The sequence below is a fragment of the Podarcis melisellensis genome, assembly GCF_964234715.1.
Source record: "Podarcis melisellensis genome assembly, chromosome: 4".
Lineage (NCBI taxonomy): Eukaryota > Metazoa > Chordata > Lepidosauria > Squamata > Lacertidae > Podarcis > Podarcis melisellensis.
The window spans coordinates 21,426,020-21,449,330 of NC_138531.1; the positions used below are offsets into that span (position 1 = coordinate 21,426,020).

The following is a 23,311-nucleotide window of genomic DNA, read 5'->3' on the forward strand; positions in this document are numbered from 1 at the left end:
AGCTGATAAATTTTGGTTCTTTATCTCTCCTCTCGCTGTCTTTTGCGCAGATAATCAATCCCTTCTCTTAACATTGCTTGGCTCTTTGCCACTCATAAGGTTTTGCATGCTTTGCCTTCAGCACTGTAGAGTACTGAAATGCCTTTCACCACCTTGTGTTAGAAATTCACGTATATAAGGTAATGGCACCCCAACCCCGGGTTATGGTTGTTGCAACAGAATGTCAAGGCACCATTCCCCCCCCATCATGTTTATTGTTGTTCATTTCATTTCTATACTTCTTTATATTTTAAAGAAAATACTGCAAAAGCGCCTTGCATTAAACAAAAAAATCCAGAATAAAACAAATTCAAGCTTCAAGGAGAATATTTCAGATCCTTGAGAGCCGGTGTGGTGTAGTGGTTAAGAGCGGAAGTCTCGTAATCTGGGGAACCGGGTTCGCTTCCCTGCTCCTCCACATGCAACTGCTGGGTGACCTTGGGCTAGTCACACTTCTTTGAGGTCTCTCAGCCCCACTCACCTCACAGAGTATTTGTTGTGGGGGAGGAAGGGAAAGGAGAATGTTAGCCGCTTTGAGACTCCTGAAGGGGAGTGAAAGGCGGGATATCAAATCCAAACTCCTCTTCTTCTTCTTCCTTCTCTAAGTTACACTTTGCTTCCCCCCCTTTTTTGTCTACTTATATAGCTGCCCCAATTAGAATTATTCTAGGAAACCAATGTGGTGTAATGTTAAAGAGTGTCAGACCTGGGAGATCAGAGTGCAATTCCCCACTCAGTCTTGAAACTCACCGGGTGATCTTGGGCCACTCATGGCCTCTTAACCTAGCTCTCAGGGTTGTTGTAGGAAGGGGGTGAACCATGTGTTTTTTGGAGGAAAAGGTGGGATACAAAAGCGGTAGATAGGCTCTTCTCCTTAGCTGCCTAAGAAAACTGGAGGGGCCAGCCAGATGGAGATGTTCGTTGCCTACCCGGCCTCCAGAGATCTGCATGTGGTCACAATTGCATCCATGCCACTCGCAAAACTGGCACCTGGCTAATTTCTATCACAGAATTCCTGACATGAAGGGAGGGAGGGCAAATGTTTTTTAGGAGAGAAACTTCCTCTCCCCCATTAAGTTCCCAGTTAGCAGAGGATAGGGTGACTAAGGCCTGAGGTTTAGGGAAGGAGCCGGAGTCGTGTTTTGCTTTTGTATTTCATTCCAAAGGACTTGTAGGTTGCCTTGGCAGCACCAGTCTACTATGTGACCCTTGCCCCAATCTTCTAAAAATTCCATGAAGCTCAGAATATATCGGCAGCTACATGTTTCTTCATCCATGTTGTACGGTGAACCAGTAGTCGCATTTCTAGTTTGGGTCAACATAGAATGCATAGCTGTGTGGCAGTGTTAGAAATTAGCCGGGCGCCAGGCGCGTTTTGCTACTGGCGTGGGTCCAGTTGCGACTACGTGGAGATTTCCAGGCACCAGGTTGGCAACCACCTTTTCAAAACCTCTGCCTTAGTCCATAGTACCATTTCCACTGTGTGCGTTTCTCCTTTTTGCATACTGGGACAAGTGAATTATTGCAAGAGCAAGCTACAGTCAAGCAATGCCGTTGAGATCATAGAATTGTAATGTTGTAATTGTAATGTTGGAAGGGACACCAAGGTTCACCTAGTCCCTACCCCCTGGTGAACAGGCATTCCGTTGTGGCGACTGTAACTTAGATTTAAGATGCCATTTGGCACTTAACTTATATATCTCAGTTTCTAACACTGGTGTGCCGCTAGCAAAAAGAAGCAGATTGTTCACTTTCGCTGCAGAAGACTTTCACAGCCAACACTGACTGAGGTCAACTGAATTGACAGAATTGGCCACTCCTACATTCATATGTGGTCCTTTCTCATCATAATGAGGATGTAATATGCCATGTACTTGGGTAGATTGAGTATTACATATATACTAGAAAGGTGGGACATACAGTGGTACCTCGGGTTACATATGCTTCAGGTTACATAGGCTTCAGGTCACAGACTCCGCTAACCCAGAAATAGTGCTTCAGGTTAAGAACTTTGCTTCAGGATGAGAACAGAAATCGTGCAGCGGCGGCGCAGCAGCAAGGAGGCCCCATTAGCTAAAGTGGTGCTTCAGGTTAAGAACAGTTTCAGGTTAAGTACGGACCTCCGGAACGAATTAAGTACTTAACCCGAGGTACCACTGTACATATTTGCAATAAATAAAAAATTGAAGCTAATTATATCACTTTTTGGAAGTGACTAGCAAGGGCTCCTTATCTTTCCTGTTCCTTTTGATATTTGTGTCTCATTATTCTCATTTGTAACCTTGAGGCTCAAGTACTGTAATGCATTCGTCGAAGGGCTTCTTGTTATTGCCTGGAAGCTTCAGCTGCTGGGAACATGTTGACCTGCCTCTTGGCAAGGTGAGCTCCACTGCGAGTATTTTCTAGCAGAGCTGTGGTTCTCTGGTGTTTCAGGCACAATACAAGGAGCTGGTTTTTTTCTTTTTGTTTTAACTTGTAAAGCCTCTTGCCCTTTTGCCTCATCCCGATCTCTAAAGAATGAAGCAGCAAAGGTTTATGCATGACAGACACACAGTTGGGCTTCTGAGGTGAAATTGGAGAGAACACTGTATGTATCTCAACTGTACAGTCTGTTCACAAGCTGTGTCCATGGTAAAGTTTTGTGGGCACCTATAGATATGGGTTCGGGATGCAGGTGGCGCTGTGGGTTAAATCACAAAGCCTAGGACTTGCCGATCAGAAGGTCGGCGGTTCGAATCCCCGCCACGGGGTGAGCTCCCGTTGCTCGGTCCCTGCTCCTGCCCACCTAGCAGTTCGAAAGCACATCAAAGTGCAAGTAGATAAATAGGTACCGCTCCGGCGGGAAGGTAAACGGCGTTTCCGTGCGCTGCTCTGGTTCGGCAGAAGCGGCTTAGTGAAGCTGGCCACATGACCCGGAAGCTGTACGCCGGCTCCCTCGGCCAATAAAGTGAGATGAGCGCCGCAACCCCAGAGTCGGTCACGGCTGGACTGAATGGTCAGGGGTCCTTTACCTATAGATATGGGTTAACCATGATTTAATCATTTATGGTTTGTTTTGACAGAAACAAACCACAAGCCCAAGGTTCAAATGTTGCAAGAAGCTGGACCGTGGCTTGTTTCCTAGCAGCGTAACAACAACAGATGTGTAGTGAGAACTTTTCAGCAGTGTGTATCAGCACACTATGTGTCCACATTAAATCATCTTAAGCATATGCTCAGTGTGATGTGCAAATCTGACCAGTGACTGGTCTAGTGGTTGGGAAAAAAAATCTAATCCTGCCTTCTCTCCCTTCTTTTAAGCTAGATTTAAATGAATTAATTAAATTTAATTTTAAATAATTTAACAGGCAACTATGGTTCTGAACTGCAACACTTCAAATCTCATTACATTTTAATACAATCTTCGGATTACTTTAAAAATTCTTAAGTAGCACAGTCATTGTCTTTGCTTACTTACATTTTATTCCACTTGCTCATAGCACGACTGCTTCTTTTGTTTTCCCTGTTTCTAATGACCTTTAAACCTTGGATAATAATTAATTAAGGCCTCAGGTGTCTTATATTTCTCCTGTATGCAGGGTTTGAAATTAGCAAGGCACCAGGGGTATTTTGCACTTAAAGATTCTCGATTTGCAGGCACATCAAAAAGTCTGGGTGCCGTTTTTTTGCCCCTGCCTGACACTCAATGATTACTGAAATGTACGGTATGTGCTTTGAAGCCTCAAAATTTATTTTAGGGACAGACTGTATGTTAAGGAGTTGAGCAATAACGAGTAGAGTGTTTTGCAAACTGAAGTGTGGTACCAATATTTTTATTGTAAACACCAAGTTAAACACGTATTAGCAATTTATGTTAAAAAATGTAATATTAACAAAGTGTCACTTATGTGAATTGCATATTAGTTCATGGTTATAAAATTAATAAAGACTCTCATTCCTACACACACACACACACACACACACACACACACCAATGGCAACTAGACATTCTGTTTTGGTGCCCACAACCCAGGTCGCAGGAGCCATTTGGCTCCTAGCTTTTCTATCCCAGTTTCTAACACTGACTGCATGTCTGTCTTCCTCGAATTTCTTTTCGGTTTGAATCCAGGACCCCACAAATATGGTTGCCACAGTTGCCATGGTGACCAGGAATGTAATTCTGGCAGCCAGAGCTGGGATGGAGTACTGAGAAAAGAGAAGTCAGTATTTTGCCCTTCTGTATTTTGTAACTGCTAGTAGTTTTCCCCATTAAGCTCCGCTAAACTGTGCTGCAAGACTGCCGTGTCTCTAATTCTGCCACTCCCTTGCTGTACTCCCAATTGGTTGACTGAGTAGGAGTCGCTAGCATCAAATTTAAACTCCTTTTCTACTTCCCATTTCTCTGCAAGTGTTTGTTTGCTACTCTCTGCTGCAATCTCCTAACTTCTCCACTTCAGGAAAGTCGTTTTGCCTTGGCCAACCTCCCTCACCCCCTCCGTTTCCTTGGGACTTGTCTGTTGCAGAGACTGCTTCCAGCTGGCTTCCATCACTGGATGAAATCTCTCCTCACCACTTACTTTCAGAAAACACCAAACTTGCTCCAGTTGCTTGAGATCCAGTTACAAAAAAAACCCCCAAGCAAAAACCAGTTCATGTAGAACAAAGTTTTTGTGCAGACTTTTTTCTTCTTCTTTGCTTTGTTCTTGAGGGGGGGGGGTGCGTTTGTTTTTTGTGAAAAGCAGCTGGATAGGAGTTGGAGGGTATCAACCAGGACTGAAATCTTTGGGCAGAAAGGCTGTGTTTGTAGTTGTTTGCAGTATATTTTCAAGGGAATTGGGGGTCGGGGAGTGTAATTTCTAAAAAGAGGAGGATAGGGACTTAGGCCTATGGAAAACCAATCCATTGGCTATTAAGCAGTTCTCTGTAATTCTGTGGGTGGTGAACTAATCTTGCTCAGTGGAAAGGGAAGGGAATTCTGCATGCGCTCAGAAGCACTTTTAGTATATTTCCTCTGGGCAATATAAAAAAATTCTAGCTGCTAAGCTACAGACCTTTGTTGCTCTTTCTATCCCTGTGTTTCTCCTATGTGTTTAACATCATACTGAGCTGGATAACTATTCCAGTACATCAACTCCTGAAGAATCCTTTCTTTGTTTAGTTGGACAAAATGAACGCCTCTGGGGAGAGCAGCCCTTGCATAATGGATCTTTATAATGTAAACTTGCTCTGATGGAAACCTATTAGTATCCAACCATTGTTTGCCTTGAGGTTGAAACCTCAAATGAGGAGAGAGAAATTAGGAGACTTCTGAAGGCTGTGTAACTACACCAAACACCCCTTAAGCATCGTGAGCTGCAGGGAAAACCTCAACCAGAGCACCCCCTTCGCTTGATTTGATCCGTAGCATTGGATGAATTGCTCTGGCACTAACGCAGATGACAGAGCTAGCTTGGCAGAAACGAAGTTTGTGCAGAAACCGGGCAGAGAAACTGGTCCTCATTTTGTATGCCGTAGCAACTTCTCAACTTGACTACCCTAAAGCACTCTCTGTGTGGCTGCACTTGAAGGAAACCTCAGCTAGTGCAGAATGTTTTGTTCTGTTGTTGTCTGGGCCCTAGGCATGGAGCGTATTACACCAGTTTTGTAAGAGCTGTGTTGGATTCTTGTTCATTTCAATGCCAGATTCAAGGTGCTGATCTTGACCCTTTAAAGCCATAAATGGCCTGCATCAGGAATATTTGAGGCAACTACTCTATGAACTACCCAAAGAATTCAGATACCAATATTGCAGGTGAGATAGTAATCTGCTAGAAAGAGCATTTGCTATAGTTTCCTTCCGCTTGAAGGAAATCTTCTGTCTTTACCCAGCCTTGGACACCTATAGAAGACCAGCTGAACCCCTTTTATTTTACATGGGGGTTACGTTATTGTCTACTTGACAGCCTCGCTTATTTTTACTTTGGAGGCAAAGAAGCTCAGAATGGCAATTGCAGGAAGTAAGGTAAAGGGACCCCGGACCATTAGGTCCAGTCGTGGCCAACTCTGGGGTTGCGGCGCTCATCTCACTTTATTGGCCAAGGGAGCCGGCGTACAGCTTCCGGGTCATGTGGCCAGCATCACTAAGCCACTTCTGGCGAACCAGAGCAGCGCACGGAAACGCCGTTTACCTTCCCGCTGGAGTGGTACCTATTTATCTACTTGCACTTTGACATGCTTTCGAACTGCTAGGTTGGCAGGAGCAGGGACCGAGCAATGGGAGCTCACCCCGTCGTGGGGATTCGAACCACCGACCTTCTGATCGGCAAGTCCTAGGCTCTGTGATTTAACCCACAGCGCCACCCGCATCCCATTTTACATGGGGTATTACGTAATTGGCTACTTGACTGCTTTGCTTATTTTTAATTTGGAGGCAGAGAAACTCGGAACAGCAATTGCAGGAAGTAGTTGCAGGCAAAATTGTCCCCCTTCTACAGTGAGGCCACTGTCTCTCATGTTTAGTTCCCGGTTTTCAACACACACATTCCCCAAGCTGATTGGTACTGTACAATGCTGCTCTTTAATCTCATGTTGCCGCACCGCCACCATCAGCAGACCCAAGACCTGGGGCCTTGCTTCCCTTCAGGTCCGCTCCCAACAGTAGCCCGTGGGAGGGCTTGTATTTTCTCTCCCAACCCTCTCAATTATCGGAAGAGGAAGATCAACAGAAGTCTCTGATTCCATGGTTCTTTGTACATGATGGTTAATCTTGCCTGGCCCAGACCTTAAAAGACGGTTAAATCTGCTAGGATCAAGGAATAAAAATAAATGTCAATTGTTCACCTTTCTCTGCATGAGTTTGTAGCCTTCGTCTGATACTGATCCCTAGGGGACAATATGGGAGGAAAAAACTCTTACCCCATAAGTGCCTGTTTTTGGAGCTTTCTGAAGCAGGGAAGTTTTTGGGATTATATAGTTCAGCTTTTTTTCATCCTTTCCCCCTCCAGACATTTTGAGGCCCAACTTTCAGCATCCCTGCTCATTAGCCATGCCAGCTGGGGCTGATGAGGTTTGTAGTCCGAAACAGCTGGAGGGCACCAAATTGGCCCTTGATAAGCATGCATGCCATTGTTTCAGTGATACCCTTATTCGCTGCCCCAGTGAAACAAGCAGATATTTATTCCTTTGCCTTGTGTGTCATCAGCTTTAATAGCAAGGCAGAAGTTCATTCTAGCTTGCTACCAAATTGACCTTAGTTTTCCAAATTAATAATTGATTTGTTTACAACAATGCAAAACTTGAAAGTATTTCTAAAGAGATTTTGTAATATTATTTATCGTCCTACATATCTTGGTATACTAAGGCAGGATTATTGACTTTGAATAGATGGTGCATACTACAGAACTAATCTGTGTGTGCTGAATTACACCAAATAAGCAGCTATTGCCCCATTTAATTTCTAGGACTATACAAAGGATGGACAGTAGCAAGGTCCACAAAATTTGGCTGTACCTGGTAGCCAGCTGGAACCTTTGACTTTCTACCAACTCACAGGTCCTGCTCTGAACAGGAGAGTTAAGGTTCACTGGAAAACAGTTTGTAAAAACAAAAAACAAAACCACTGGTCTGCTGGTGCCCAGGGATTCACATATCAGCATGGGTGGTATTAGTGCTTTAGTGGTAGAATTTGTATCTTAGGTCAGTGTTGCATTATTTAGGCTGTTAAATTCACATGCTAATATGAAATAATGAATAGCATTGAATTAAAAAACAGCAACAACAGTCATTTCCTTTTCTGCCGTTCTGCCCTGCTTCTGATCCCTGGCGCTATGACTGTGTTTAAAACGACTGGAATGGCTGGGTCTATTATTACTGTATGTTTGTTCAGCCAGAAAGTTAAATTCCTGTTCCTCCTGTTTTGTTACATGCTTGTTAATGATCATCGATCAGGGCATACAAGTCCAGGAGAGATGGAAAGGCAATTACCCAGCTAGACAAATACTGTGGATGGTAGCATCAGGTTCAGTCTCGGACTCAGGCTGTTTTGAAGAACAAAAGAAAAGAGTGGGATAAAAATATATATGAGGTTCTATATATATATATGGTTTGACAAATCAGACTAAGGGCCCTTGCATTATGTATCAAACGATAAAGCAACAGAAGTAATAAAAAAGGCAAGATCAGTTGCATCAACAATTGGCCTTTCCATAGAAGATAGTAAAACGTAAGATTGCAGAAGAATTAGAAGTTCGTTTAAAGTTATGTCTTTGAAATAGTTTGCTATCCTTGACTTTGCTTTCAAGTGTGCAATAATAAAAGGTGAGGCGTTTTCTTCCAAAGTGATGTAGCGATCTTCCCTGTTTGGTTATGTTCTATTATGTGAGCGGAGGGAGGGCATGAAAACGACAAGTTTGATTATTTCCATTACAGCTTAAGTTTTTTTGAGCTACCGTATTTTTTTGCACCATAACACTCACTTTTTTCCTCCTAGAAAGTAAGGGGAAATGTCTGTGCATGTTATGGAACGAATGCCTGCGGGTGGCGGGGGGTATCTGCTGCAGTCGTGAGCAGAGGATCCATGGTTCCCCTTCCTTCCCTCCTCCGTGGTTACAAAGCATGGATCCACATGGATCCTCAGGATTTTTGCATTGGGCTACTCCAAACTCACTGTCAGATCACATGTCTGTGGCCACAGCATGAACCACAAAAATCATATATCCACTATTTTGTTTAGAATATTTTTTTTCTTGTTTTCCTCCTCTAAAAACTATGTGCGTGTTATGGTCTGGTGCACGTTATAGAGCGAAAAATACGGTAATTCTTAGTCTGGTGCAGTTTGATTCTAGTTGTATATCCCATCTACCTTTCCATTGGACCTGCTTGGCATATATATCATTTAATTGTTTCAGGTTCTGATTGGTGAAGACATGGAACTTTTCATAGTTAAATGCCATTTTGAACAAGTAGTAGTTTTTGTTCATTTAGTATTTTTGCACATGTTGCATTTGGAATTATGAGTGAGCTTGGCCACACAGAATTGCAAACATTGCAACTGGTGAAAGTGAAGATATTTCCTCCCTCCAATTACTGCTTAGCTTGTCTTTATAATGCTTGTGGCATTGCAGATCTTCGCACTTATCTCTTGGTATCTTGAGGGTTGATACGATATATTTCTTGATTCTTCCTCCTTCTGGAGTGCAAGGAGATCAGCGAAACAATTTGAGGTGTATGGTACCTGCTCCTCTTCATTTCACAATCCGAAATGATGTAAGAAGATGTAGTGCTTGGCTGATAAACCAAGACTGCAACTATTACACATTTCCTAAGTCCCATTGAAAACAGTGGGATTTACTTCTGAGTAAACCTACAACAGATTGTACAACACCAGCAAGATACTAGGGGGTTCAAACACCATTTTAAAAAAATGTTATGAGGACAGATACCCTGTGCATCTTTTGCTCAAAAGGAAAAGAATTCACAACTACAAAATGGTGTGAAGTAGTACATTCCTGTGTGCATTATTGTCTTTGAACAGTTTTTAAGTAATGTGGCTTCATATTTTCTTTCTTTCTCTGTCTCTCCCATTAACAGATATAGAAACTAGCTCCTCCAAACATGGGTGAAGTGGAGCAGAGAACTACAGCAGGATCCCGGTTAGGAGTTCAGGAAAATGCCGGGATCAGTACTTTGGAACATGGACAAAAAATGCCCACAACCCCTACAGGAAAACTTATTTCTATCAAAGTCCAGATGTTGGATGATGCACAGGAAGCTTTTGAAGTTCCGGTAAGATGATTTTCATTGCCTGTGGTTTATTGCTGGCTGGTTACAATTTTATTGTGCACAATATTACTTTTGTGTTTTGTGTTTAATGTACACATGGGTTGAAATTGCAATGAGGATCGAGTTACCCATTGTATTTCTCATAGAAAAGTGTACATTTTAAAGGTTGGTATTATGTTGCATGGTCCTCCATTTTAGGAACCAACGCTTTAATCATAGACAGTCACACCAAAATACTAGGATGCAAATGAATTAAATTATCTTAAATGAAAAGATTCTTTAAAAAACACACCAATTAGCTCCTTTGACAATCTTGGAGTGGAATCCTTGTTCTTTTTAATATAATACATTGTGTTCATAAATGGCTCACTAATGAGTTTGTTTCCATTGCCTCGACAAAGGTGGTTACATAACTTCGGTTATCTGAGGACCACTTCTTACAATACTCTTAGTCATTTGGGCACTGATACAAAGCGCACACACATTACGAATTAGTTGTGAATGAAACATGCGCTGAGCTGGAAAGGACTGATCTGCTTCCTTACCATTCATGAAAACAAGTGGTGATTGCAAGTCATGTGTGGTCCTTATATATAAAGGGGCTAAATATGCTTCTATTACATTATTTATACAGAGAATTCTACAGAATCGTTCTAAGCACAGTTCTGATTAACCGGTGGGGAACCCTGCAAAATTCATTGGATACAGTGCGAATTTATGATGGAGCAGAGGATTTTGTTGTTGTTGTTGTTTGTCTCTTTCTCTGTCTCTCGCCAATCGTGTCATAGTGAAAAAGTGAAGAAAAAGGAGAAATGTACCCCCCCTCCATTCCTTTGCACTGCAACTGTTGGCAGGGTTGGGGAGGAGCTGCAGTTTCTTGTGCTGTCTCAGCTGAGCTCAATCAACTCAAATCAACTCGCTAGTCCCTCATATTGCCCTTTGTGTGGAAATGCTCTTGACTTGAACTGGTTCAGGAGAGTTTGGGTTAATCCCAACATGTTCTGCAAAGATATTTTCCAGCACTTCACATCTAGACTCCTTGTATTAACTAGATAGGGTAAATGATATAAAAGCATGGCTGCAAGTTTGGTCTCCTTAATAATGTCTAAATGGTGAATGCATCCTAGTAACAGATTGATAAATGCCTTCCTTAAATGTTTCGGTTCGAAGAACCAATGGAGTGCATGGTTTTCAGATTGGTTAGCATGGTTCTGAATGTGTGGAATGCTAAGAAGAGAACTCTTTCACTCTCTCTTTAGCTGGCTTACAATGTGACCTTAGGGCAGTTGATTAGCCTTACAGGATTGACTTTCCATCTGTTTCAAAGAGGGATTTGCCCTGTATCAGTGCTGTCGTTTTAAGGCATTCCTCCTCATTTTTGACATGAGCAGCCATGAGGTAGGTCCCGTTACACAGTTGGCTGATAACACCCAGTCTCAACCAGCAACGGAACCAACAGCACAAGAACTGTAGAAATGGAAGCTAATATGGCAGTGACAACAGGACTTCCAGGATATGGCTTCACCTGGCCTATGAAGTTGCTCAGACTGAAAAGCAAGTCCAATCTGTTGTTCAGTAACAGATGGAGCTGCTCTCTCACTGTACATGTCAGCTTGCTTGCTTGCAGTGTTAGGAACTGGGATAGAAAAGCTAGGAGCCAAATGGCTTCTGGGACCTGGGTTGTGGGCGCCAAAACAGACTGTCGAGTCGCCATTTGCGGGGGGTCGGCAACAATTTTTATTTATTCTTTTGATAAGCATGAAGTAATACACAATTCACACAAGAGACACATGGTCAATACCACATTTTTATCAGAAATTGTTGATACATGTTTAATTTGGTGTTTACAATAAGAATATTGGTACCATACTTCAGTTTTCAAAACACTTTACTCTTTATTGTTAAACTTCTTAACATATTGTCTATCTTTAACATATACTTCGAGGCTTCGAATCACATACATTTCAGTAATCCTTGAGTGTCAGCCAGTTGCAAAAAAATGACACCGACCTTTTGAGGTGCTTGTAAATGGAGAATCTTTAGGCGCAAAATGCGCCTGGCGCCCTGCTAATTTCGAACCCTGCTTGCTTGCCTCCAGGCTGCTAGTTCTGACTATTGCGCAGGGATTTGGTGCTTGAAGCCGGTGTATTCACTGAGGGCTTTCTCACAGACTGTATTACACACCATGGACTTGCTGACACCATGGACTTGCTGACACTGATTTGATTGGAACTAGGATGGCAATGCATTACCCGAGGTCAACGCTTTCTCCTTTCATTAAGGCTTTGGGAGATGTTAAATTGTATTAAATGAAATAGCAGAAGTGGTAGTTTCCTAGTTTTCTTTATTCTGCTTATGGGTAAAATAAAGGGATTCACGGAGCTCGTATATTATTAAATACATTGGCTGGTTGATCTTCGTTACTCTCCACATTCCTGCTCTTTTTAAAAATAAGTTTAAGATTCAGGAAAGTCACAGCTTTCTCTATTTTCCCCTGTATAATTTTTATTAAGTTTCCTATTTTACAATTTAAAATATTCATTAAACAACCTTAAAATGTTAATGACTTACCTTCTTCTATTTCCGTGGTTCAATTTGCATACTGTAAATCCATGCATATTTTACATAAACTAAACCATTCAGTATTCCATTAATATCTCCATCAAAACTTGTTTACACTGTTGAATTTATCTTAATGCTGCCACCGTTTTCAAGTGTATAGTTTCCCCCCATATATTCAATAAACATTTTACAATCTTCTTTGAACGTATGTTCTTTTTCTCTTATGTTAGGTCCGCAAGCTGTGCATATTCCATCAATTTAAGTTGCCATTCTTCTTTAGTTGGGACCTTGCTTGTTTTCCATTTTTGGGCTAAACAAACATGAGCTACAGTAGTAACATACATAAATAGCCTTTTTTTGACCACTGGGAATTTCCATTGAATTATCCCCAACAAAAAGGACTCTGGGGTTTTTTGGAAAAGTACTTTTATACATTTTTTTTTCAATTAAATAGAAATTATTTCCCAATAAAAAGTCACAGCTTTCTCCACCCTCTTGCACAGCTTCTCCCTTCTCTGCAGAGCTCATGTTGGAGACATTTGTACTCTTCATCCTCCAAATATAGGCAGTGGACAGTCCAATTTGGACTGGAGGCAGTATACAGTTTCTCCCAATTTCATCTGGGGTTTGTGTTGGCTGAAACACACTTAATGAGGATATTGTACCATGCAAACCGCCTGGGATCTCTTGAGGAAGGGCAGTATACAAATTTAATAAATACAACAATAATAAACAAACGTGTTCCTAGCATCTCCTCCTGCCTGCTCCTTCGGTCTTCTAAGGCTTTAGCAAAGTTTTATTTTCTGTGTGCCTCTATTCACAACCTGTGCCAGAGCTTGGCATTATCCAGATGTTGCAGCTGTGAGTTCATCCATCAGCTGAGATAAAGAACAGGCGAGGGTTGGGCAGCGAAGGTGGATGCATGCAGAATAGTTACGGTAGGCAATAAAACAAAGGGGTTTCTGCTCCCCCTGCTCGCAGCCGAGATGCTGTGGTGCTAAATGGAATAGAGGAAAGGATTGGTGTGGCTGATAGTTATGGCTCTATCGTCATTTAAAAAGGCATTGGGGTGGGGACCTGCACCAGGACTGAAAACACACTGTAGTTCTATGAAGCACCCATAGCCCCTGTGTTTCAAAAAATAAAATCCCCAATTCACTCATCTGAACACAAATAATTCCCCACCCAACCTTTTAAACGTGTTTTTATAGCTTGGGTTTTCGCAGTTCTTGCTGCTGCTGCTGCAGCTTCTTCGACACTCTGCTTTTGTGTTTCTTTGATTTTACAGTGTCTGGTTGTTTTTTTAATGGTGCATCACACTGATGAGTCCTCTAAACTCTATTCCCGGGCAGCTTGTAAATGGGCAAAATAACACTGCAAAGAGCTTATTTTGTTGTATCATACAGTTCTGTTCTCCACCCTCTTGCAAGATTTGTAGCTCTAGGGTTATTTTGGGGGAGGGGGTTTAAGCGTCAGTCGAGGGAGTTGTGCAGAAACCACAAAGCAATCTTTCAGGCGAGTTGCCCTTCCTTCCAACTTCAGAAATGAACAGCAAGTCAAGTGTCATCTATTCATCATTCTGAGGCTTTATTCTCCGTGCCTGAAATTCTCCATGCCTGAAATTATGTGGCCGTCACTGTCAAAACTATCCCCAATGGAAAGTAGGGCATTTAAATATTCACAGAGTAGTTAGTCCCAACAGCCAAGCCGAGTCTTGTGAATTAAGAAGAGGGAAGTGACATTTCTCTTCAGTAACTTGGAACTGCAGTAGTTTTAATTCCTGGCAGAACACATTTGGCACAGACTCCTAAAAGGACGGAAGACTTTTAGCCAAAGTGTAATTACATTGTGTGTGTTGAAATGCAAGGGGTCATGTGCCTCATCTTATAAAATATTCCTGTTTTCTTCAGAATGATAAAACATGGATTTAGTGTGTTTTTTTTTAATAAATTTTATTCGTGCTTATAGAAGAAAAATACAAAACTTAATATTAAATATCTTTTCCTCTCTTTTTTTGGTCCAAACTAAAACTGTGATATAAATGCAATAAAAACATAAGGGGGGGGGAATGGAATAAAGAAAGAGAGGGAGAAAAAAAGAAAGAGGTTAAGAGAGAGAGAAATAAAATTGAGAGGGTAAGGGACTTATGAGTCTTTGTCCGCTATATATAAACCATATTCACGTCATCTACTCCCGATATAACACCCAACAAAGCCACTCCCATTTCATACTCACAACAACCCTATAAATTGGGTTAGGTTAAGAGATGGGGACTGGCCCAAGGTCCCGGGCCTCAAGGAGGTTAAACTGGCCTCAACCAGGGCCAAGGCCTTTTCGGCTTTGGCCCCGGCCTGGTGGAACGCTCTGTCACAAGAGACCAGGGCCCTGCGGGACTTGACATCTTTCCGCCTGGCTTTCGGTCCAGACCCAGTTTGACCCCCCTCTATGGAACCCTGTAAAGTTACCTCTTTGGCTCTTTTATTGGCTCATGTGGGACCAACATGGATAGCCGGCCCTGATGAATACTTGAGGTTCCCGACCTCTATGGTTGTAATTTCATGGGCAGTCATTTGATTTTATCCTGATTCTAATTTTTAAGTTGTATTTTAATCAATTGTTTGATTGTGTTTTAATGTATATTGATATTAGCCGCCCTGAGCCTGGTCTTGGCCAGGGAGGGTGGGGTATAAATAAAAAATTACTGGTACCTACTTACTTACTACTATCCAGTGAACTTCATGGCCGAGTGGGGATTCGAACCCTGCCCTCCTAGGTCCTAGTCCAACACTCTAACCATTATGCCACACTGGGTCATGTTGGTTCTCAATATCAAAACACTCTTGTTGGCTGCAACTCTTGTCATCTGGAAGCCGAATGTGCAAAGCTACCCCACCTTTGCTGCCCCACCAACCATACTGGATCCATGACACACACAGAATTTTTTTTTAGACCTTTTCTCCAGTATTGCCTCCCCTCCCTCCAGAAGATGACACTCGCTGCGATGTTGGGGGCAATGGCACAATATTTGATGTAAAAGCAAGGTGATGCAAGCTCTGACTAAAAAAACGAGAAAGCAGCCTTGTGTGTTACAAGCAAACTGGTGTAGGAGGGAGTGTAAACGAGTTTCCGGGCTTCCGTGTTGCACATGTGGGGAAGTGGCACATCTTTAGAGTGAGATATATGAGTTCCAGGTAAATATAGAACTGTGATGGTCCACAATTGCAATCAGGTAATGCCAGGAGCGTTTCGCAACAGCAGTAATTTCTGAAATTTAGATCCCACCTTTCTATATCAGGCATCCAAGCTTCAAATCTGATTTAATGCAATCAACATACTCCAAGCAATGTAAACCAGCACTGAAACAACTCTGCATGGTTAAAAGCAGCATTATGATGGAATGTTCAGAGCATATTCATTTATTTGCAGTTTCTTCAACCTAAAAAAAAAAGGTTTATTTCTCTCTCTCCACCCCCCACCCCCACCACTGATTTTCTATTTCATGTTGTCTTTGGCCATCCCTTTTGGCAAGTAGTTGTTGCTACTAATAATGGGCATTATACAAGGAGGAGCCTGCAAAATTCATGCAGCTACCTTGCAAAATCAAGTCCTGTAGAACAGAAGACTTGTTTTTAAGGGTGGGATAGAGAGAGGCTGCTCTAATATCTGGAAACGTGTGTGTATATGGGAGAATGTGGAGAGATAAGGTGATCAAATAAGTAACAGAAACTGAAGCACTGATTTCTCACAATTTGCAAAAACAATGTTGCTATTCTAAAACAAATAGCAAATGTTCAGTTGGTAGTTTTGTGCCAGTTTGCTTTTCAGTAGCCTAGTGCCAAGTAATTATTAATTTTTTGCATATTTCGATATGAGAAAGCAGTAGCTACAATTTTCCATTTTCTTTCCATTGTAACCTTTCCTCTCAAGTGACCTGTATGTCAGCCAGACATTTCCGTGTCTTTTCACCAGTGGATTTTCCTGCTTGGTTTTGTGTTTCCTGACCCACGTGGTTCTCATTAAATGCATTTTTTATGAACTTAGAAAGGGAATTGCTTATGTGAATGCTAGACACTAGACATCAATTGACTTACTGTATTTCAATTTAATTTATGTAACTCTCCCACCCACCCTACTAACATAACTATACTTGAGTTGCTTGGACTTTGAGTCCAGTCATTAATCTGCCTTGTCCCTTCAGTCTCCTTAAATCTTAATGGCTTGATGACTTTAATAAATTTGTGTGTGTTTTGCATACATTCTCTTAACTTTAAATCTTGCGCACCTTTTTGTTAATTTGTGACGGTTTTTTATCTCTCTGCTACTTCTCAGCTCAAAGCTGTATTTTAAAATATCTACAACAGGGTTGGGGGGGAAATAGTTTAAATTCCTAGATGCCGGCATCATATTTTTAGACACCAAGCCTGTGCAGGGCTAAATAAATATTTCACATTCCTAGATGTTAGCAAACACGTTTATGTGCCTGTCTTCCTGGACCCTCAACTCTACCAAGCAATTCAATAAACCAAAAAAGTTGCACCAGAAATTTATGAGGCTACAGTTCTTTACTCATTTCTCTGGGAGTAAGACACACAAGTGGGGCTTGATTTCTAGGTAAACATGCATAAGATTGTGCTGCAAAGCCCATGCTAGACCAAGAGGCTTCTGCTTAGAGGTACAGTGGTACCTCGACTTACATATGCTTCAGGTTACATACTCCGCTAACCCAGAAATAGTGCTTCAGTTTAAGAACTTTGCTTCAGGATAAGAACAGAAATCGGGCTCCGGCGGCGCGGCGGCAGCAGGAGGCCCCATTAGCTAAAGTGGTGCTTCAGGTTAAGAACAGTTTCAGGTTAAGAACGGACCTCCGGAACGAATTAAGTACTTAACCCGAGGTACCACTGTATATAGAACTGAGCTGTTGAGCAAAGTGAACAGAAATAATTTAGCCTCTTTCATCGGTTCTTTAAAGCATGCATCTATTTTTGTTAACTAGCATACTTTAATTTGATATCTGCAGAGATAAGAAAGTCAGCATTGCCTGATGGTCCAAGTGAGAGGTGCCTGCAATTTTAACGTTGTATTCTGACTTTGCTGTGTGGCACTCGGTTGAGAACTCTTAGGATTTGGCCGAAGGGTCTTAATGCTGGTACAATGCCTGTGCACAAATGATGCTTTCTTCCGTTGAGATCAAAGGAAATCCCGTGCAATCCTGTGCGTGGCTTTCCCAGCAGTAAATGCTTGGGTGGTTTCCCTGGCAGGGATCAAAGACACTTGGCTCCATCCCAGTTGCCAATAATAGTATTTAAATTTAGCTGCTGCCGGTCAAGCCATTGTTTGGGCTGCCATAGATAAGGCAGGTTGTAATGGCCTGTCACGTAACATTAGAATTTAATGAAAGAAGTCAAGAGATGGTTTGCATTAGTCTGGACCATGCCATACATCCGAAATATATGCCTACCAAATTGATTTCACAATTTCTCGCATTTCCACTATTCAGCTTAAGCTGCAACTAACTATATATAACATATCATTTGGTGTGCTTGGTGGTTTTATTTCACACAGACAAACTCAAGGACCGAATTAGGTGCTGGAAAGTTGGCAAAGGGTAAGCTGTTCCCACTAAAACAACAACCCTAATAATAATAATAATAATAATAATAATAATAATAATAATAATAATAATAATATCATCTTTATTGTCATTGCCCCCTCTCAGGGACAACGAAATTACTTGACTGCTCCATAAAAACACTAATTAAAACAATACAGTATAGTACAGCAAGGAAGATTAGATGACTTTCAAAGTCCAGGCTTCCCATTCAGGGCCGAGATCGCTCTGGAGAAGAAGCTGTTCTTAAGACGGCTCGTTCTTGTCTTCATCGTCCTGTATCTCCGTCCCGATGGCAGGAGCTTGAAGAGACAGTGACCAGGATGCGATGGATCTTTTACTATGTCCAGTGCCTTCCTATGGCACCTTGTGGCATAAATCTGCTCTAAGGTGGAGAGTGGGCAGCCAACAATGCTCTCTGCTGCCTTAACAGCTCTGCACAGCCCTATCCTGTCCTGGATGGTACAGCTTCCGTACCACACACATAAGCCATAAGTGAGCACGCTCTCAATGGCACAGTGATAGAAGGCAAGCAGCAGTTTCTGCGGAAGATGGCTTTTCCTTAGAATTCTCAAAAAGTACAGTCTCTGCTGCGCCTTCTTCACAAGCCCCCTTGTGTTGACACTCCAGGACAGATCCTCTTGTAATTCAATGCCCAAAAATCTGAACGTTGTTACCCTCTCCACACAGACCCCATCTATCAAAAGTGGCTGGACATTGCTCTTCTGTCTCCTGAAGTCCACCACAAGCTCCTTTGTCTTCCTTGTATTTATGAGCAAATTTAGGAGTATGTAGCACAAGGAAGGATGTGAAAAGCAATTGTCAGATTGGATGACAAGGCCTTTTTTTGAAGTGACCCTCTCTCTCTCTCTCTCTCTCTCTCTCTCTCTCTCTCTCTCATTCTCTGCTTGTGTCTTTGTCAGATTTAGTTCAAATTGAAGAATGTCTAGGTTAGAATGACCTATTGTTTCCTATTTCGAAACTGGTGATTTAGAAGTACAAAAGCTTCAGGTTGCGGTTAATTGGTGTGCCTGTCCTTAATACATGCAATTCAACCTATGCTCAGCGTTGTCTTAACTTTGCATTGGGCAGAGCATAAAGGCATTTGATATTATGACCAGAACCCTATTATAAGTAGCTTGTACGAAGTGCATCATTATATCTGGGGGGAAAGGGGACTGACTGGCACGGTTGCCATTGTTCTCATCCACAAACGTGCCTCTTCCCACAAGCAGATAGCCATGCGGAGAGGAGCCCATGCAGTTTGTGCTCATAGCAGCAGCAACAACCACAGTGCCTGCGCAGTGTAAATTAATATCTTCCTGGTTGTACCATGGTATGTTGCTGCTGCTTTGTCAATTTCAAGAATAATGAGGAAAGATTTTGGTTTCACGACCCAGCCTCTGTAATATGATATACATGGATCAATGCCAGATGCCAAGCAACTTAGCATTTATAGCTTTTGTAACCAAAGCAGACTTAATGGTGGCCTTTAGGAGGTGGGGGTGGGAAAGGTTCAAGAGTAATCAAATGATTTGATTTTGTTGTTCTTGTTGTTCTGTCACCACATTTTATTTTTTAATTTTATGTAGAAAATGAGTGAGAAGAGAATTGCATGTGAGTAAGAATGTATGGTAGCACATACTTGCTTTAGATCAGTGGTGTCCAAACTCTCTTCAAAGAGGGCCAGGTATGATGAAGTGAAGGGGCTGTGGGGGCTGACCAAAGAACCAACCATAGTTTTACCCTAGGAAATAGGCCCCTGAAATGGACTTTGCTTTAGGCTCATGTCTAGGGTATGGTGTAGTTGTTTGTGTGTCAGGCTAGGAGCTAGGATAAGGGAGGCACAGGCTCCAATTGCCACTCATTTATGAGGCTCAACCGCCATCTCTCAGCCTAAACTGCATCACGTGAGGATACAGTGGAATAGGGAGACTTGTGGATACCGTGTTGAGCATATAAATGAAATGAAATCTTTGGTTGTTTCTCCATTTATTGCAGTACCGACCCTCCCTAGCTCATCTCACATAGGAGGGGAGAGGTGGTTATCACTTGCAGATGAAAATAAAAGGGTATCTGATCATTTTCTCATTGGTGGAACTCCTGGAGCCACCAGTAGGATTTTTCAGGAGCAAGTTGAGAACCCTCCTCTAAAACAGGGTTTCCCAAAACTTGGGTCCCCCCAGCTGTTTTTGGTCTACAATTCCCACCATCCCTGACCCCACTGGTCCTGCTAGCTAAGGCATGATGGTAGTTGTAGTCCAAAAACGACTGGAGACCCAAATTCTAAAATTCCAGTGCTCCTGCTCCCCTCAAGGGTTTCACCAAAGTATGTTCAGTCTCTGTGCTCAGTGTTCCTGAACAAACAGTGGTACCTTGGTTTACAACCATAATCCATTCCGGATTATGGTTGTAAACCAAAACAGGTTGTAACCCAAGGTACGCTTTCGCCAATGGGGCCTCCCAAAAATTTTTGTTCGTAGTCCCCAAAAAAAGGGGGGTTGCAAACTGGGACATTCACTTCCAGGGTTGCCATGTTTGTAATCCAAAACGTACGCAAACCAAGGTACCACTGTAATCCATTGGTCAAGAAATTCATTGTAGGGTCTTACTCATTGGTTTTGCTTCCTCCTGTTGCTGAGGAATATTTAAGGATATATTATATAACACTTTCCTTGAAATGGACCCAACCTATTCACTGGCACAAGCGTAATTGTTTCTCCCTTTAGAAAGGGCTCTCTCTAGTTCTGCTGCCATGCCATGTTTGGGGACCCGCTAAAGTGAATTGAATTTGAAGGAGAAAACATGTCCTGCCAAAACGCTGTCCCTGGTCCAAGCGCTGCAGCTGAACACTTTTTGAAAGTGCATTAAGCCCAAGTGTCTGAGAGGATAGAAGGCAGCCAGCTGGCTGATAACTGCAGGATATACTTCCTTTTCTCTCTTGACTAGGAAGGAGGGTCTGGGGACAAGCCAGCTGAGCGTTCACTTGAGAAAAGGAGAGAACAAAACTCCTACCGCAGTCTTTTTAGTCTGACATATGAAGTGAGCTCAGGAACTCTGTGCAAAAATCTTCCCCAAACTCTTGTTTTCAAAAGGATGTATGCATATACTGTATGTATGGGGAAACCGTGTGCCCATCAGCTTGATTTGCATAGTTAATGTGAATGTTCAAAGTGGGATTTTAGTTACTTGTGTGTGTTTTTTGCGGACTTTTGAAGTTTTCTATCCAGAAATGACAGAAAGGAGATGCACACATACACAGTAGATGCATCAAGAAGAGAAGCTGGAGAATGCTAGAGTGGTCGGCAGCAGGCAAGACACAAACACGCCTGATTTTGAACACCAGTCTGCAATAAATTTCTCATTGGAGCTTCTTGCCATATTGCAGTACCTATTCAGGCAGCAGCAATTCAATTATTGTATAAAAATTACAGCACGGAAAGGATGCAGTTGGTATCTTGTAGCAGAGATAAGTGTGTCTAAAATTCTGGAGAGTGATTTGACCTATCTTTAGTCTCACTGCATAAGCAAAATGGGTAGGTAGATTTCCGTGCAAAATACTTTGTGTTTTGTTTTGAATGAGTGCTATATTAAGTTTTTCTCTATAGAGAATATGCAGGATGTTATATTCCAGATCAGCCTTGGTATGAGAAATCAGAGAACTACCGTATTTTTCGCACCATAGGACGCACTTTTTCCCCTCCAAAAATGAAGGGGAAATGTGTGTGCGTCCTATGGTGCGAATGCAGGCTTTCGCTGAAGCCTGGAGAGTGAGAGGGGTCCGCTGCTTGCGGAGAGTTGCCTGCATGCTGAAGCCTGCGTGCGCTGAGCTCAGCGTGCCCAGGCTTCGCGGACCTCTCCGCAAGGAGCGGGAGCGCTCCCGCTGCTTGCGGAGAGTTGCCAGCATGCCGAAGCCTGCGCGCGCTGAGCTCAGCGCGCCCAGGCTTCGCGGACCTCTCCACAAGCAGCGGGAGTGCTCCCACGGCTTGCAGAGAGCTGCCTGTTTGGGGGCTGGGGTCAGGGGAAGCTCGAGCTTCCCCCGCCCCAGCCCCGCGCCTGGGGGGGCGAAAAATAATTTCCCCCCCTTTATTTCCCCCCCAAAAAACTGGGTGCGCCCTATGGTCCGGTGCCCCCTATGGTGCGAAAAATACGGTATTCCTGCTGCTCCTTGTGTTTTCTACAGATCTCTTTGATCCCTATATTACTACACTATCCCAATCTTAACAGGAATTGAGCACAATAATTGCCCGCAGGATTTAAACCTTATATTCACAGGCGTGAACATATTCTGAAGATGCTGGATTCTGCAGTCAGTATCAAGTTCTGCATGAACACAGAAAAATTATGGAACAGCAGAACCCATGAACCGTGACCATAGCAGCAGTGTGTGTGTGTGTGTGTGTGTGTGTGTGTGTGTGTGTATTTTGAACCAACCTTTTAGGAGCCTGAAGCCCAGCTCTGTGTTATGAAAGTGATGGGAGTTTTATAAGTGCTGTAATTCCAAAACGCTTGCCACTCCGGGTTCTCTTTCAGCGCAAAGATACTAATTTGTACATGTGGGATCTAACAGGATGTGTTAATCTCTTTTAATAGTTTGCGTCAAGTCATAGATCAAGATGTTGCTAAATATTTCATTACTCAGTGGGAACAGGGAGGGGGAAAACCCTTCCACAAAATAACACACATTTCCCAAGAAAGCTCTCTCGACAGCAGCTGTGCTTTCATTTTTTTGTGCAATAAAGTAGAGTACAAATTCTGCAAAAATGAAAGACCAATTTGAGATGGGAAAGGGGCTTATAATACACTTTCCATGGGTACTAGTTTGGGTGGGATCCAAGTTGCTTTCAAAGCTTTGGGGAAAGAGAGAATCAAACACTGCCCCTCACACTATTCTATTCCATTACTTTACTTCTAAAGCAGAGAAAAGCCAAAATATATATGCAAATTTATCTTATTAAAATCAGCTTTTCAATTTTTTCTCTTCTCACTTCTTAAAATATAGAACAAGAGTCAGGTGTCTGAGGTGCTATAATGTTTATGCTCCTTTCTTGAAGCCAACGATCAGCCAAAATTAAACAGAAGCTTAAAAACCACTTATTTTACTCTTGAGAATTCTTAGGGATTATTTGAGCTTACCTAACAGTATAGTTCCTCTCTATCTCAAGTTGCTTCTTTCTTGCAGAAAATATATATCCCCAAGAGAACCATAACCTTTGGTATTCTGCTTTAATTCCCCTTTTCATTTGGGAGTCTAAAAATATTCACAGCAAGAGCAGGGGGGAAGCAAAATGCCCCACTGTTCTCATAATTTGAATCTGCTTTGTTATGAAAGGGGGAAATATCTCCCTTTAAAAAAAAAAAGTC

General features: G+C 42.4%; 1 protein-coding gene across 7 annotated transcripts in view; it reads left to right on the forward strand.

Annotated features, from left to right (window-relative positions):
- FARP1 (FERM, ARH/RhoGEF and pleckstrin domain protein 1) overlaps positions 1-23,311 on the forward strand; it is a 182,785-nt gene that overhangs the window by 26,688 nt on the left and 132,786 nt on the right. For all 7 annotated transcript variants that reach the window (XM_081908171.1, XM_081908172.1, XM_081908169.1 and 4 more), the window contains exon 2: positions 9,586-9,780. In XM_081908171.1, coding sequence (XP_081764297.1) covers positions 9,610-9,780 — 171 coding nt within the window. In that variant the 5' untranslated portion in view covers positions 9,586-9,609. The remainder of the gene's footprint in view (positions 1-9,585; positions 9,781-23,311) is intronic.